The sequence below is a fragment of the Dendropsophus ebraccatus genome, chromosome 2 (assembly GCF_027789765.1).
Source record: "Dendropsophus ebraccatus isolate aDenEbr1 chromosome 2, aDenEbr1.pat, whole genome shotgun sequence".
Taxonomy (NCBI): Eukaryota; Metazoa; Chordata; class Amphibia; order Anura; family Hylidae; genus Dendropsophus; species Dendropsophus ebraccatus.
The window spans coordinates 82,519,183-82,534,541 of record NC_091455.1 but is presented as its reverse complement, the minus strand read 5'-3'; the positions used below and the strand labels follow the sequence as shown (position 1 = coordinate 82,534,541).

Here is a 15,359-nt window from a genome sequence, read left to right as displayed (position 1 = left end):
CTATAAGGGAGGAAAGAGGGGGACCATCTATAAGGGGGAAAGAGGGGGACCATCTATAAGGGGGGAAAGAGGGGGACCATCTATAAGGGAGAAAGAGGGAGACCATCTATAAAGGGGGACTATCTCCTATAGGATTAGCACCCTCCTCTCCTGACATCCTCTGTGCTGCTGGGACCTCCCCTATAGATCAGCACCCTCCTCTCCTGACATCCTCTGTGCTGCTCGGACCTCTCCTATAAGATCAGCACCCTCTTCTCCTGACATCCTCTGTGCTGCTTGGACCTCTCCTATAAGATCAGCACCCTCCTCTCCTGACATCCTCTGTGCTGCTGTGACCTTGGGGGGGGCAACATCAGGGGACCAGGTGAGGTGGCGATATGTTTATTGGGGGCAGTGGAGGTGGGGTGGGCAATGCTTACTGGGGGTGGCAGCAAGGGACCAAACATTATGTTTATTGGGGCCACCAGGGAGGGGAGGCAGGCAGGCAGTGTTTATTGGGGACAATGGGGGGTGGGGAGGCGCAGTAGCAGATTATAATGTGGGCGAATTGACTGGGGGGGGGCCCAGGTTGGGTGGACAGCCCGGGGCCCAGGGTACATTTAATCCGCCACTGCAGGTACCAGAAACTCTAGTACATATTTGCGGCTCCTTCCTTATGCAGACCGGAGGGCGGAATAGCATATATGTGTGTTCTACATTCAAGGATGCTGTGTGCCGACATTCAGAGCTCCTACACACATGCAGTCACGTCCATCCTGTAGTTTCATTAACAAAGTTGTAGCTTGTGGCTTTGTAACAGTGGCAAAATATAATAACAGTATAGTGATTGATTAGTGATTAAAAGATTACTTTGTAATGGTTATCCACCTCTCACCACTGTCCTGGTTGTAGGGTCAGCACATCTCTACGGCCTCGCTGTTCTCCTACATCTGATGAGATTTGTGCAGCGCTGAGTACTCGGTGGGTGACCTGCAAGGAATGGCACACAGTTGTTCTGGCCATAATCTGTTGTTTTGGGGCAAGTAGAATATCTTTATTTGTGTTATCTATACACGAACGAGTTTAGCATACAGATATCACAAATAAAGATATTCTACTTGCCGCAAAACAACAGATTCTGGCCAGAACAGCAGCCTTTTCAAATTCCCTGCGCATACAGTTAGCGCACCTATCATTGTGAGCCATTCCATGCAGGCTCACAGTGAACGAAAATATGCTGTATTAAGTAAATAGAAACTAAAAGGAGGAGCGCTATTGCATTGCATTAGACAGGATCCCCTTACAATTAAGCGGAAAGACCATTTAGTTTATTTTTACTTAATACACCATATTTTCATTCTAATTGTGCTATTTTTAGTTTACAATAGCAAAACTAAAACGAAAATATGCTTTATGTTTTTGAAGTTTTGCTTCATCTGTACAGCTAAACAATTGTTTAACTTTAGTGATTCGTTTAGGTTGGATTCGTGAATATTCGAGAATATGCAGTGAAATTTGTGAATTTCACAAGGCAAATTTCTGGGCACTTTGCTCATCTTTAATCCCTATCTATATTCCGCTCATTGGGCGAGGCGAATTTCAGGATCCATCTTTTTCCAGCACCTGAGGAGAGGCACAGAGGGGAGCAGACTTCAAAGCCCCGCAGCCGGATGAGCAGAATGCAGGTAGGAACTAAGCACTAATAGGAAGTTTCCACTTTGAGGCTCGATTCACACGTAGTAATAGTGCGGCCGTATGTACGGATGTAATAGTGCGGCCGTATATTTGATGTTTCGTGTGTATGCTGGGAAGTATAGGATATGCGGCTGCACAGTGCACACTCCGTATGAGTTTCTGGCCTGATTGTATCCGGGTCCGTAAAAAATGAGCAAGACCATTATTTCCGGCCCGAAATGGTCCAAGTCGACCGTAGGAAGTAACATTCGGGCCTGCCGGAACCTCTGATTACTGCCGGATCAATCTGGATTCTCATTAGAATAATTCATCAATGCGTAACGCCCCTTCAGTTTAAAAGGCCCAAGTGAATGGGCTTCAATAGGTGACCATCCTTTTAGGTGTCCCGATCTGGAGCGATGGCACGGCGAGCGGAGCATGGTGGTGCTGGTCGTGGGCGACGTGGTTCCTGGCAGCGGGACATTGATGTTCCACGCCTGATCGCAGAGGTAAGTTTGATCGAAGAATTACACTCATCTTTCTAGAATGGTTTTACTTCGAAAATAGGATGTGTAGTCTCTTTCTGTGTATCTATTTATCCCTCTCTCTCTATCTATATATCTATGTAAATATATGTCTAATAATATGTAATGTATGCGAACCCAAATACATATCTCTGTTTATATATTTATGTGATGTGTTAAAATGTTTTACTTGGACTTAGAAATGCACATGGTCGTCTCGGCCAACCAAAACGCACCTAAGCCACATGTAACACACATATGAATGTCAACACTGTTAGTGGTCTTAAATATAATCGTTTTAGTCATGCGACACGGGCGTGGGAATGTGGCCTGAAAAAAACCACAAAGTATCGTCATGTGTTTCCTTATCTGCTATAGTATTAATTTCTAGTGCAGTTCCCATATAAAACCACTACTTACATATGTCGAATTTAGTATCCCTATTGAGTGTAGGGTTGTTGTATTTCTTACATGTATCAATTGTATTTAATAACAGTGACATGTGTACAAATGTAGACAATTTTTCTGCACAAATCTGTATAGTGCGTTTTTGATGCGTTTTTTGTGTGATATAGTGCATGTGAATCTGAGTAAGCGTGCGCACTACACAGTACACAGTATAGTCAAGTAATGTTTGTGGAATATTTTGCTAATCGAGTCGAGCAAGGTTGCGTTTTTGATGCGTTTTTTGTGTGATATAGTGCATGTGAATCTGAGTAAGCGTGCGCACTACACAGTACACAGTATAGTCAAGTAATGTTTGTGGAATATTTTGCTAATCGAGTCGAGCAAGGTTGCGTTTTTGATGCGTTTTTCATGTAGCTCGATTTTGCACGTAGTTTCATGTTATTGTGTGCTCCTCCTAGAATGTTCGACCTAATGCTATACCTAACCTTACATGTATTTAATTATTAAAATATATTTTTCACTCTATATCAGCGACTGTTTAATACATAAATGTTGACCATAGTTATTACAAAATGTCGAGATCTCTAACCATAGTCGTTGTGACATGTTTTATCCACACACTAAGATAACAAAACACCACACACACACCAGAACAAACACCGCAGCAGTGAAATAGTTAGCTTCACTCGTTTGCACATGTGTTCATGTATTTTCTAAACAATGTGGATTTTCTCTTTCATCAGGTGTGAATGCAAAGCTGGCATTGATCTGGTCTTGTGGCCTACTAATTAGTGCTAGTTAAGATACAAAGCCTTTCCTAAATTAAATCATTAGACACCAATCTTGGTATGTTTTCAGAAGTGTGTTCAAAGAGTTCTGGCATTCCTTGGTTTAGTGAGTCTTGGCTCAGTGGTTATTAGGCTGTGTTCCTTAGATTACACAGGTGGTCTGTTGGAATCCCAACACCACTCTATGTAATGTCATAATGGAAAACATGTTCTTATTCTAATCGATGTAGACACACAGAGAGGTGAAGTCAGATGGAGATGTCTAGTGATTTCTGTCTTTCTATATAATTTTTCAGGTGCGGTCCCGTCCCCATTTGTGGGACTTGACTGTGCGTGGCTACCACGACCGCGTCCTGCGTCGCGAGACGTGGGAGACGATAGCGGCTGTGGTAGTCCCACAGTGGGGCGATGTGACGGACAGCGAGCAGCTGCGGATGGGTATGTCGTGTTGTCAAATAATGTATGACATAAAATTGTGAGAACAATGTCCGATATTTCTACCAAGACCTCGAAATATATATCAATTATTAAAATCTATCTATTTATAATAAATCTTTGCTTTTGTCAGTCCGAGCAGTGGAGACACGCTGGTCTAGTGTCAGGGACCAGTACCAACGGGCGATACGCACGGAGGAGAGGGGTGGGGAGCCGATCTCCATGCGCTATGCGCCTTTGTTGGATTTTATCCCGAGCCGCAGTCAACGGCAGTAAGTATCTTTTTCTTATTCCATAATGTATATAGTATCATATAGTGTACAATATGTAATACATGAGATAAAATGTTATATGGGAGTAATGAATTTTAATTCTGCCTTTGGTTGTTCAGCAGAACCTGGTCCATACTCACTAGCAGATAATATCATACGATTTCACCAATCTTCCTCTTTATGTATATGTTTTATAGGAATGTGCAGACAATTATGTTTAATGTATCCCGATAATTTGACAACATACACTATTGCCATTCTTTATAAGGCCCTAGTTGTGTCATGTTTGTTAGCCTTCATGCTGGTGTATGTGACTGTCCATAGAGGGTTAATGTATCCTGACCAATCACAATAGTCCCCTTTGCTCACACTCAAACAAATGCTTACACACCACTCTGACTCGTGCTTCAACATCCTGTCATTTCTCTAAAATATGTTCTTTTCTGTCATGGCGCTAGACCAACATCTCGTGATTTTTGCAGATCACGGTCACTCCCTCAGTTGTTTAGCGTGTGCTGTATGTGGCAGAGCCAGTAAGCATGGTGAATGAAATGCCTGTTTCTATGCAGCGGATAATGTTTTTTGTGTCCTACAGTACTAAGCAGTCCGAGAGCTGTTCTCCGGCCCACACTATTCACTTCCTTTATACTCAATGCTGGGCGGCCTGCTGCTCTGTCACTGTCTCAGTGTGGCCTGCGGGGATCAATGACAGGTACACAGGCCTCTTACTGGACGCTTGTGTATCTGGTCACATGACTAACTCAGGCCCCTCTCCCTGCTGGGCCACATTAAAAAACACTTGTTGTTGTGTTGTCACCAGAATGGTTCCATGCCCACAACATGCCCTGAAGATGAGAGCATTGTTTCCACACTCAGAAAGGGGAACATTTTGGGCTAATGTTTTTTGGTTTAAGTTTATTAGAAAACACTAATGTGAATGAGTTAATATAGTTGTATGTCCTAACATAGGATGCTCATAGTACTACATAATGTCTTCGTGTTACCAAAACACACATTTCGACATACTGTATGTTATCAAAACTTAAACATTCGATATATGAAGTACCTTTATGAATGTGTCCATATTAGCTAACCTTTCTGTCTCTCCACAGAACCAGTGGCAATTTCTCAGACCCACCGGGAGGACAGGATGCTGCTGGTTCTGATGTTGCAGCATCACAGCAGGAGGGGGATAGTGCCACGCCACCGCCATCACAGGAGCCTGGCAGTCCTACTCTTTCTGAGGGCACGGAGCCGATGCCAGGACCTTCTGGCTCGACTTCCATGCACGAAGAGGAGGAGGCTGCAGCACCATCAACATCTGGTGCAGGTCCTAGTGGTGTGCCCCTGGCAGCTCGGCCACGTCAGCCACTCACGAGGCCCACTACTACCACCACCAGGAGGCGTCGGGAGCAAGAAGAACCTCATTCAGCACTGAGTGAGTTGGATCAATCTGTCGTCAACTTTGTCAGGCGGTTTGATGGAGGAGATGATCAGAATGATTTCTTCTGCTACTATCTGGGAGTCCGTTTACGGAATCTCCCTACTAATCTGGCACGTAGTGCGCGGATGGTTACAGAAGTGCTGCTGTCGTGTCACGAGCAGATTGACCCCGATACTTTCCCCGACCCTTGCTATGTGGGCGTCCTCCTACAATCTGTGTATGGGTTACACTCACGGAGGCCACATATCCCGCCGGAGGGCTTTCTTTTCCCCGAGACCACTGCGCCCCCACCTGTGCCCCCACCTCTCTCCCCCCTTGTCCCCCCAGCATTGTCCCGAGAGCCACCTGGTGCCATGCCCCCTCCATCTGAGGGTACTAGGGCCGTTCCTAGGCGCCAGCCACGGCGTGGACGGCGCTCTCGGCCATCTCGTTCCTCACGACGTTTATGATTTCTACTATGTGATGTATGAGGCAATACATCATAATATAATTTTTTTTTTTAGTTTTAATTTTTCTATTTATATTTTTTTTTTTTTTTTTTTTTTATTTGGTTTATGGCAAGTGGTCTCCTTTTTCAGGCCCAGAGAGGTCATTTTGTGTTAGGGTAGAGTAGGGTCCATGTCCCTGAGGACACCTTACCGTGGTGACATGGTACACTCTGTTTGAAAAAACAGTTTGCTAAGATCCTCATTTAAAAGAATCTATAGAAAAAAGTAAAATCATAATGTCTTTCCTTTAGCTATCTCCAGGGCGAATGGTTCTTGTGTGTAGGGGCCCTTGTTAGCAGAACCAATATGTCACTACATTTAAACGTCAATAAGGAAAAAAAAGGACTGTCATACAAATAGATGAGTTCCTAAATGCAAGTGTCTGATGTGTCCGGTTTTTACATCCATTACTGACTTTTGTTGCCTATGTTTGACTCAGCATCTTGCACAGAAGGTTGATTTGTCAAATGTATCCTTTTTGTTAACCTTTATACACAATAATGTGTTTAATGTGATATTTCATACAGAACATGCTGAGTTTGCTGTAAAATTATTTTCGATATAATATTTAATTCAACATTATAAGTATTTTAATGATCAACAATAAAATCCAAACTAGATTTGGACTGGAGAAAACAATGCTACATTGTGTGTGTGTGTAAGTCGAATAGTTGACATTCTTCCACACACATCTGCGTTGTTCTCTCTCGATTGGGAGGTGTAATGTAGTGATTTGGCTCAAGGTTACTAAAGTACCGCGCGCTTACACAATGTACTGTATCCTATAATAAACTCCCCATTTTCACACATGGAGAGGCCTAAAGCCTTGCCAAGGATACATCAAGGATCTATTCACATGTTTTCACTTTAAAAAGCAAAAAATTTACGATTATTATGTTTGTATTGGTTTGCCCTTTGCGCATAGTGCAGTTAATGGATGTGTTCACGATATATATGTAACATTTCCCCCAAGTCTCAGGCTTTTATTAACATGTTGTGTCACTACGCTAATCATTGACTCAGTGTGTGCTGGATGAATATCTGATAGTCTGCTCCTAGACTGGCCCACGAGATCGGCCTTTGGGAGCCTGTAGCATAATGCAATGATCTGTCTGCAGTAAGCTGCAGCTTCATGCGCCCTTCCCCCTCTGTCCTAATCTAACTTTGACTTTACTATTGTGATATCATATTGCTTGGCAAGTCTGACAATGTTTTTTAATACAATTCCTTGTGTATTTATATAATCTCTCATTTTTTCACCTCTCCCTGAAAAAGCTTAGCTGGTTGTGCACTTTGTTTCGCGTAATGATTTGCATTAATGCGACATGCCTATTTTAGCCATGTATACAGATGGCAACACTTTATCAGTCTGAATACAAAGCCTCTATTTCATATGGTAATTCACAATTTCTTAACCCTGTCAGTAACCAAAGTGAAAACTAACGTTGATTTCTAGTCAACAGTGGGCTTTGCCGCCAAGGGCTGGTTATTTGCATATGTAAATGAGTGTGTTCGCTCACATATGGACATAGTGGCTGGGCTGATCCAACGGTTCGGTAGCTTCAATATAGAACGGATCACAGAAATCGTGGGGCCCAAGCGGCAAGCAGCTACGACATGGTGCAAACAAAGGGGTGTAAGGAATGAATCTAGGAATAACAAACGTGTTTTTCTGTGGTCATTTCATGGATGCGCAACAGTTTTCTCCTTCTGGAGATTACACCTTAGTTTGCAGTTAACTGACGACCAGTGAGTGCCTGGCCTGAGGGCTGGGTATGAGGTATCGTTGGTACAGGTGTGCTCTCGGCCTTGTCAGAGAGTGGACATGTGTCCTGGACCTTTGCAGGTGCCTTTTGGCCCGGAAGGGAAAGGAATGTAGTGTTTGTGGTCCATTACTTGGAGAAGTGGGCAAATGTCAGATAGCATTGTTAGTGCTGGTATCTGAGTGCCACCCTGCAATGTGGCTAGTTGCACCTGTGTGATGAGAGCAGGATTGCCATTTGGCCTTGACATAGGATGATAGAAGAAAGGAATTATTTATTTGAAGCTTAGCCATGAGAGAAATATTGTTTGCCACACATTTCTCACGGTCTTATTTTGTAATTGTCCTTGTATATTTTTAAATATAACTCAAAATACAGGGATGAATGTAACAACTGCTTGTGCCCAGGCTTCACCTAGGCCGTGTCCGTGACTGGATGGAGATAACAAATGTATCATTTTGAGTTCCTATGGGTAGAAGCCAAGGTTATTTAGGATGTGTCTGCATTGTAAGAATCGGCACTTTGAAAACCGTCGCTGGAAGAAGAAGTGATTTGGACAACAAAGCCGGAGTGATTCATGGAGCCCGAGATGTATCCTGATCGGTCTGTTATAGCCGTCGGCCAGCTGATCAGTGAAGTAAGTATTTTCTGGAGCTGTTGGGAGTGCTTTATACATAGATAAGATCATCGATAGACAGATTTCGATCGTCCTTTGGACTCGGAGAAGATAGTTGTGTGGCCGTGACTTAATGTATGACTGTCATTTGTTGTGTGAGTCACATTTACATACATGTAATTTACAAGTCTTGTCTTTTATATCGGTTTTTGTGATGTCCAAAAGTCACATCTGTTATTGCATCCTGTTTAAGTGATAAATAATTTTGTGAAAACAAATCGATTATGTAATGATCAATAGATGCTAGATAATATTTATTTTATGTGTACGATTGTCTATAGTCATTTAGTGGCACGATACATCGCTCCGAGTAGTTTATGTAAGTACGATTGTGTGTAATTCCTATGTGTTTGCCATCAGGGGGCGCTTGAAATCGAGCAATGACTGCATGAGTCTTTTCAGATGTGTGTGTCTCCTCCAAATCTGTGAATGTGTTAGCTCTTTCGGACCATGTAACGCACATCGTATTTTAGGCGAGATTTGTAAGTAATGGCTGGTCGAGGAATTGTCCTTGTAATAGCACATGTTGTTGGGCAAACAGGGCGTGACTTAGGATTGCTCTTAGCGAGATGGCCGTGCAGCAAACTCTCTCCCTTCTCCCTCCTCCCTCCTCCCTCCTCCCTCCTCCCTCCTCCCTCCATGATGGTTGTTGGCGGCACATACATAGGAGAAATCCTCCCATATAATGTGCTGATAGTGTCATCATAAGGAGGTCGCTTAAATAGTACGCAAATCACGCACAAGATCCGGCGCAGGCTGATGATGCTATAGGCTAGCGACACAGCGTGGACACGCCCCCTCTCTGTAGTACATGCACGTCATCAGTGTGCGTAGCGGGGTTGTTGTTTAGCCGGAGTGTTTGGTGTGCTGTGCTAATTATGTTCACTGCTCGGCTAATGAGTATTTTGGCTTTTAGCGCTGCTCTGCTTTGTACTTTGTCAGGCGTTGTAACGTCGGAAGCACACACAATCCGCAGCAGCCACGTTCAAAGAGGCGTGGCCGACCATTATGGCACTTGTAGTGCAGCGGCTTACGACGTGACAATGCCGGACAGAAATGGGTAAGCTGAGCATCGTTACATGGTGTCACATAGCAATTCGCCGAGCACACGACACGCAATAGTTAACCCCCCCCACCCCCGCTACGCCCAGTGCTGAGGTGGCGAGACTACAGAGAGGAGGCGTGTCCCCCCGTGTCGCTATCCGATCCCAGACCCCCGCGCCGGATTGTGGCCTTCCATTCCCTAGTAGTAAGCACATATATTTTGGGCAAATACTATGAGGACATGATGTGAGTAGTAGTGTACTGTGTATATGATATGTAGCGCCAGCAAACATCATGGAGGGAGGGAGTTGGCTGCAGGTGAAGCTGGAGACCCCACCCACATAAGTGACGTACTATTTACAATCAAACATGGCGTGTAGCATGTGAAATGGGTGTAGTAGCTATGACCTTATTGACTAATAATTTCTAAGACGTTACTGTAATTATTTTGGATTTTCAGGTCCATGCTCGGCCAGTGCTATGGGACGGCCCTGCGCCTGGGTACAGAAGCCGGCTAACACGGAGTGCCGCATGGAGGGAGGTTGCCCGGATTGTATACCCAGATTGGGACCAGCATACTAGATTACAGCAATGGATAATTGGTAAGTTGTTTAGCCACTGTGGCAAACCATTAACTCGAGTGTTATGGTCACCTGACGCTGATATATTCCTAATGTGTGGATGCTTTTGTTTTAAGCTAACTATGTGGAGACCAGGTGGTCCAGTGTGAGGGACCGATTCATCAGGCAGCGACGGCAGCTGATGAGGCGTGGGGCCTCCCAAGAAGAACTGGCCGCTTTGCGTTTTGCCCCAATGCTGCGTTTCATTTTGAATTCCCCCAGACGCCGCAGGTAAGTGTGTGTGTTAATTGCATGTGTCCATGGTAGGAGCAGATGATGACGGAAGTAGCTCAGTGTCTTATGTGTGCAGACATAGACATGTGTTAGATTTATATAGATTGTATACATCGAGGCTCCAGCAGGGGGAGCAGTATATTTAGTGAACACTTTAGAGTAATCTCGATTTCGGTAAGATGAGCCGCCCCCTGCTGGACACAAGATAACTAACAAATGCAGCCTGGCCTAACCGCTTTTCGAACAGCTTTTGCTCCCTCCAGGATCTAATCCAGAACATGAAATGCCATTTATGCCAATAGCGTGGACTGTCTTCATAATGTTTAAACAATGTACGCAATGTGTCCATAGAGTAAACTAATGTTCCACTCGGGTGGCCTTGTGAAGACCCACATTTTGGGTCAACAGTGTGTGAATATATTGTAAAAAGTTCTAGTGTGCCACCTCGTACATAGAAAATAGTGTGAAAGCAGGCAGAGTGTAATCCTGCATTGGATGCCTCCATTTTAGTTATCTGGCTAAATATGTCCTTAAACAAAAGTGCCATCTTAGATAGTGACCAGTGTTGTTTTCTCCTCAGACCACAAGTAGTTCAGCAACCAGCAGAGGCCTCATCGGATGAAGAGAATGAAGAACCTAATCTGGCAGAGGGGTTGGCCAGGACTCCACCACCAAGATGTCAAGGGGGTCCTGTGGAGCCTGGCGAGAGAGAGTGACATGTGCCTTGACCGTCCAACAACATTTGTGTTTGTTCCGCACTCCCTCTCCTCAGCTACACCAACACCACCCCTTGTCTGCTACACTGTAGGGCCTTAGTGCCAACCGCGCCTTACTAGCATTAATAATTTCCTAACATTTGTGCGCACCAGGACCACATCAATAACACACTGTTTAAAAGGTCTGGCATCACATTAGCTAGGGATGACAATAACAGCTTGGGGGGATTGGGATGTCCCTTTTAGTTTTGTGGTGCCAGAATACAGTCAGGCTGGCTGTGGCCTTCACATATTGCCCACACTATTGCCTCTGCACACTATTCTAACTTCTGTCAACATGGTCCAAAGTAGTCTCCACACACCCTCGCCCACATCCACCCACACACACTATCATGTGAATTTTTTTTTTTTTGACATGTAATAAATCCATTTCGACATATCTTGTTGTTTCCCGAATTCTTATTTTTGACTTGTTTATGTTTTAGTGTTTAAGGGTTAAAAAAACAAATGATTATTGACTGCCACTAAGGAACTACGAAATACGCTTAAAAATACTTAGTGGACTTTGTTTGCATAGAAAGCTGTATTGAATGTTGCTATTGTGTGTTATTAAATTTGGTTGTATGCTTTACGTTAGTATAAAATTAACACATGCTGGATGTCCTTCAGGAGGATATTTCTAATCATATGTGAGACATTGCTGTATGTGTTAAAATGAATGTGTCATGATAGGAAATATTAATGTAGTTAAGTATTTCATTTATCAGGCCAACACTCTCCTGCTGTGGCCACTTCCTGCCTTGGCCACAGATGGCAGCAGAGAGCACTGTCATACATGACAAACAAGGAATCGCAACATTCACTACATGTTCGTAGTAGGTTCACAATACGTGTATTTGAGTCAGTATATTTTGGTCAGTATTGTTAACAAAACCAGTAGTGGCTTAAAAACACAAAGGCTGTGTTCACACAATGTAGAAATAGAGTGGCTGTGCGCCATTTAAAGTGAAATATTCCTAAGTTTTTTTCAAAGAATGGATGTTATTTGGAAATGTCCTTATTTAGTGTTTTAATGGCGCACATCCACAACATTACAACATTGTGTCGAGATCCTTTGGGTGTTTAGAATCCACTGCTGTTTTTGTTAGCTATACTGAGTGAAATACACGTATTGTGAAGCCACTAGCGAAGATGTAGTGAATGCTGCGATTCCTTCTTTTTCAGGTCTGAGCCTGCTCTATGCTGACATCTGTGGGCAAGGCAGGAAGTGGCCAGAGCAGGAGAGGCTTGTGATGAGCACTAACATATTTTGGGACATTAATGTTCTTATCATGACACTATCATTTCCACATAGAGCTCTATGTCCGATGGTAGTAGAAATCGCCTCCTGCAGGACATCCAGCATGTGGTCATTATGTACAAAGTGGCGGATATATAAACGTACACACAATAAACTACATAATGTAGCGTTTACACAGGCAGATTGATGTGATGGATTTTGGATAAGAAATCCAGGAGATGACTGTAGACAAGGAACAGGTGATCAAGTAAAGAGCGAGATTTCTCATCTTTTAATACACTCTTCTGTGTTTTACTTAAAAAAAATGGATGATAAAAGATTATTTTTGAACCGCAACCTAAGTAGACCACATCCAGCTGGCGCACCTGGGTGATGTGTGGAGGGATATATGTGGTGTGTTAATGGTGATTGTTAAGAAGTGAGATGGACTGTGGCACTAGAAGATATCAGATCCTGTTACATATCCCACACTAGAAAGTTAGACATATAGTGCGCACCCTGCTGGTCACTCCATCGGAAATGCACATGTTTTGATCACATCAATCTTTCAGCACACTAGGTTCAAAGGACTATACAATTAACATTAGCAGGATGTGACCATGCTCGATAATTACTGGCCAGTAGTATATCGAGTGAGGTTATGTGTATTTTCGAACACTACTATGTGGGAACACACAACATGTTTTACATACATTGAAAAGGCAGACACATTGTTTAGTCGAATAAGAAAATATATTTTTTGTTTTAGTAAAAAGAGAAGGAAAATTAAATATCAACCAATACATGGGGTTCAAACAACAAAAGAAAATAAAAAAACACACATCCCAGAGACAGGTGACATACATGCGGGAAAACATCAGTCCTGTGGCCGTGGCTCATAAGGGAGGCTGTGAAAGGGGCACGGGCACGGCGCCTTCAGGAGTCATGAAGTAGTCAGCAAAGAGGTTCCTGACCACTATCCCGCGGTTGAGTTGTCTCCCTTGGCCATAGTTGATAGGGGCACTAAAAGCTGGCAGTGTCTCCACGTTCACCTCCGGGGTGGGAGCATAGTCCCGAAGGTAGTTGTGGAGAACACAGGCAGCTTTAATGACCATGTCAACTGTGGCCAATTTCAACTGCAGGGCAGTGGTAAACACTCTCCACTGACTAGTCATGATCCCGAAGGCGCACTCCACGAAGTTACGTGCCCGGCTCAGCCTCCGGTTAAATACTCTCCCCCGTTCATCCAGCCCTCTCCGTGGGTAAGGGCGCAGCAGGTTGTTCAGTAAAGGGAAGGCTTGATCCCCTACCATGACGAATGGAGCGGGATGCGTGGTACCCGGAAGAGGAGTGGGAGGAGGTAGAGTCACGTGATCTAAGAGTATGCGCCGCCCAAACTCTGATCTCAGTAGCGCCCGGGAGTCCCCAGTACTGCCATAGGAGCCGACGTCGATGGCAAGGAAACGATACGTGGAATCAACAACCGCGATCAGGACCACAGAAAAAAATTTCTTATAATTGAAATACTGTGATCCTGATCGCGGTGGTTGCTTCACACGTATGTGCTTACCATCAACCGCCCCTATACAGTTGGGGAAATTGGCCACAGACTGAAAGCCTGCTGCTGACTGCAACCAAATCTCCCTGGTCGGACTGGGCATCACGATGGGCTGCAAATGCTCCCAGATCACGGCGCACGTGCACCTCACAATTCCAGAGATGGTGGACGTACCAACCCGGAATTGGAGGTGCAACGATACATAACTCTCCCCTGTCGCCAAGAATCTGTGAAAAAAAGAAAAAAACTATTTTATGAGTCTATTTCACATTCAGCTACATATTAAATTATTACATATTTTAACACTATATTAGATTTAACTACAATTACATGAACAAATAGTTCGCATTAAAATAAAGCATCTTCACCTTAACGTTATGAGCAGACGTCCCACAGGAGGGATGGATTTCCGCATGTAGGTGTCCTGTCTCTGGAGATGTGGGGTCAAAATGGAAAGTAAATTATCAAAGGCCTCCATAGGCAGGCGCACGAAGTCCTGGAACTTGTCAGGATGTCTGCAACAAATTAAGAAAAATATTGATCACTAATATTACACACAAACACACATCATAGGAAGATGTCATACGGTTTACAAATGTTGAAATTAACATCAAACGTTGTAAGGATAAACAAAAAACAAAAAAAATTATGGACTTTGGGGTAAACATTTGGGGACAGTAACCTTTACATTTGCAATATTACATTCAAAGATTTGCCGACTTTGATGTATTCAAATCGACATACCGTCGCAAATCATCATACAGGCAACCAATGTGGCCCCGGGTCTCCCTCCGCACATTGATGGGGTGGACCCAATATCGCCGTCCCACCTCCTGCAGACGGCGCTGCTCTGCGTCTTTTTGCCTCTGAGAAGAATTTTTAAAAAATGACATTTATTATTTTTTAAGACATCTCAATTAGTCACAAAATTATTACACAGTTGCATTTAAGGACCTTTGGTCAACAGTACTTAAGGGAGCTTGCATAAACAATACATTTAAATCAATGTTTTACGGATTATAAGCCTAAACAGTTTGTAAGGCTAGTTTTAAATAAGTTACATAAAGCTTGAAAAAAAAAAAAAAAAAAAAAATATATAGACTTACACACAAACGCAGGTAATAATTACGCATCTTCCACAGGATCGAAAGCACCACGAGCTGGTGCTTGCGGCGCAGCCTCATACGCCGGGCTGGCCCATAGGGCGCATTATTAGCGCCATCAGACATCTTTGGTTTTTTTTTTTGCCATTCAAAACACTACAAGCATATGGGCGTACTTCGCGAGTGGGCGGAGATTTTATAGGGATGTGGGTGTGCTTATTTGGCCCGGGGGCAGATTCATGAATCAAATACATGCTTTTGAGCGGGGCCAAACAAGCCAAGACACATCATGACACTACGGCCGGACTCTTACGATAAGACCGTAAGTGCTTTTCAAATACAGCCGCCAGACCA

General features: G+C 43.7%; 1 protein-coding gene across 1 annotated transcript; it reads right to left on the bottom strand.

The window, feature by feature from the left end:
* Positions 1-13,089: 13,089 nt before the first annotated feature.
* On the bottom strand, positions 13,090-15,115 carry LOC138784537 (uncharacterized). The gene is made up of 4 exons (XM_069960131.1): positions 15,009-15,115; positions 14,647-14,768; positions 14,271-14,417; positions 13,090-14,129 (listed from the first exon to the last, which is right to left on the bottom strand). The coding sequence occupies exons 1-4, from the start codon at positions 15,084-15,086 to the stop codon at positions 13,241-13,243; spliced, it is 1,236 nt and encodes a 411-aa protein (XP_069816232.1). The 5' UTR covers positions 15,087-15,115; the 3' UTR covers positions 13,090-13,240.
* Positions 15,116-15,359: the final 244 nt, after the last annotated feature.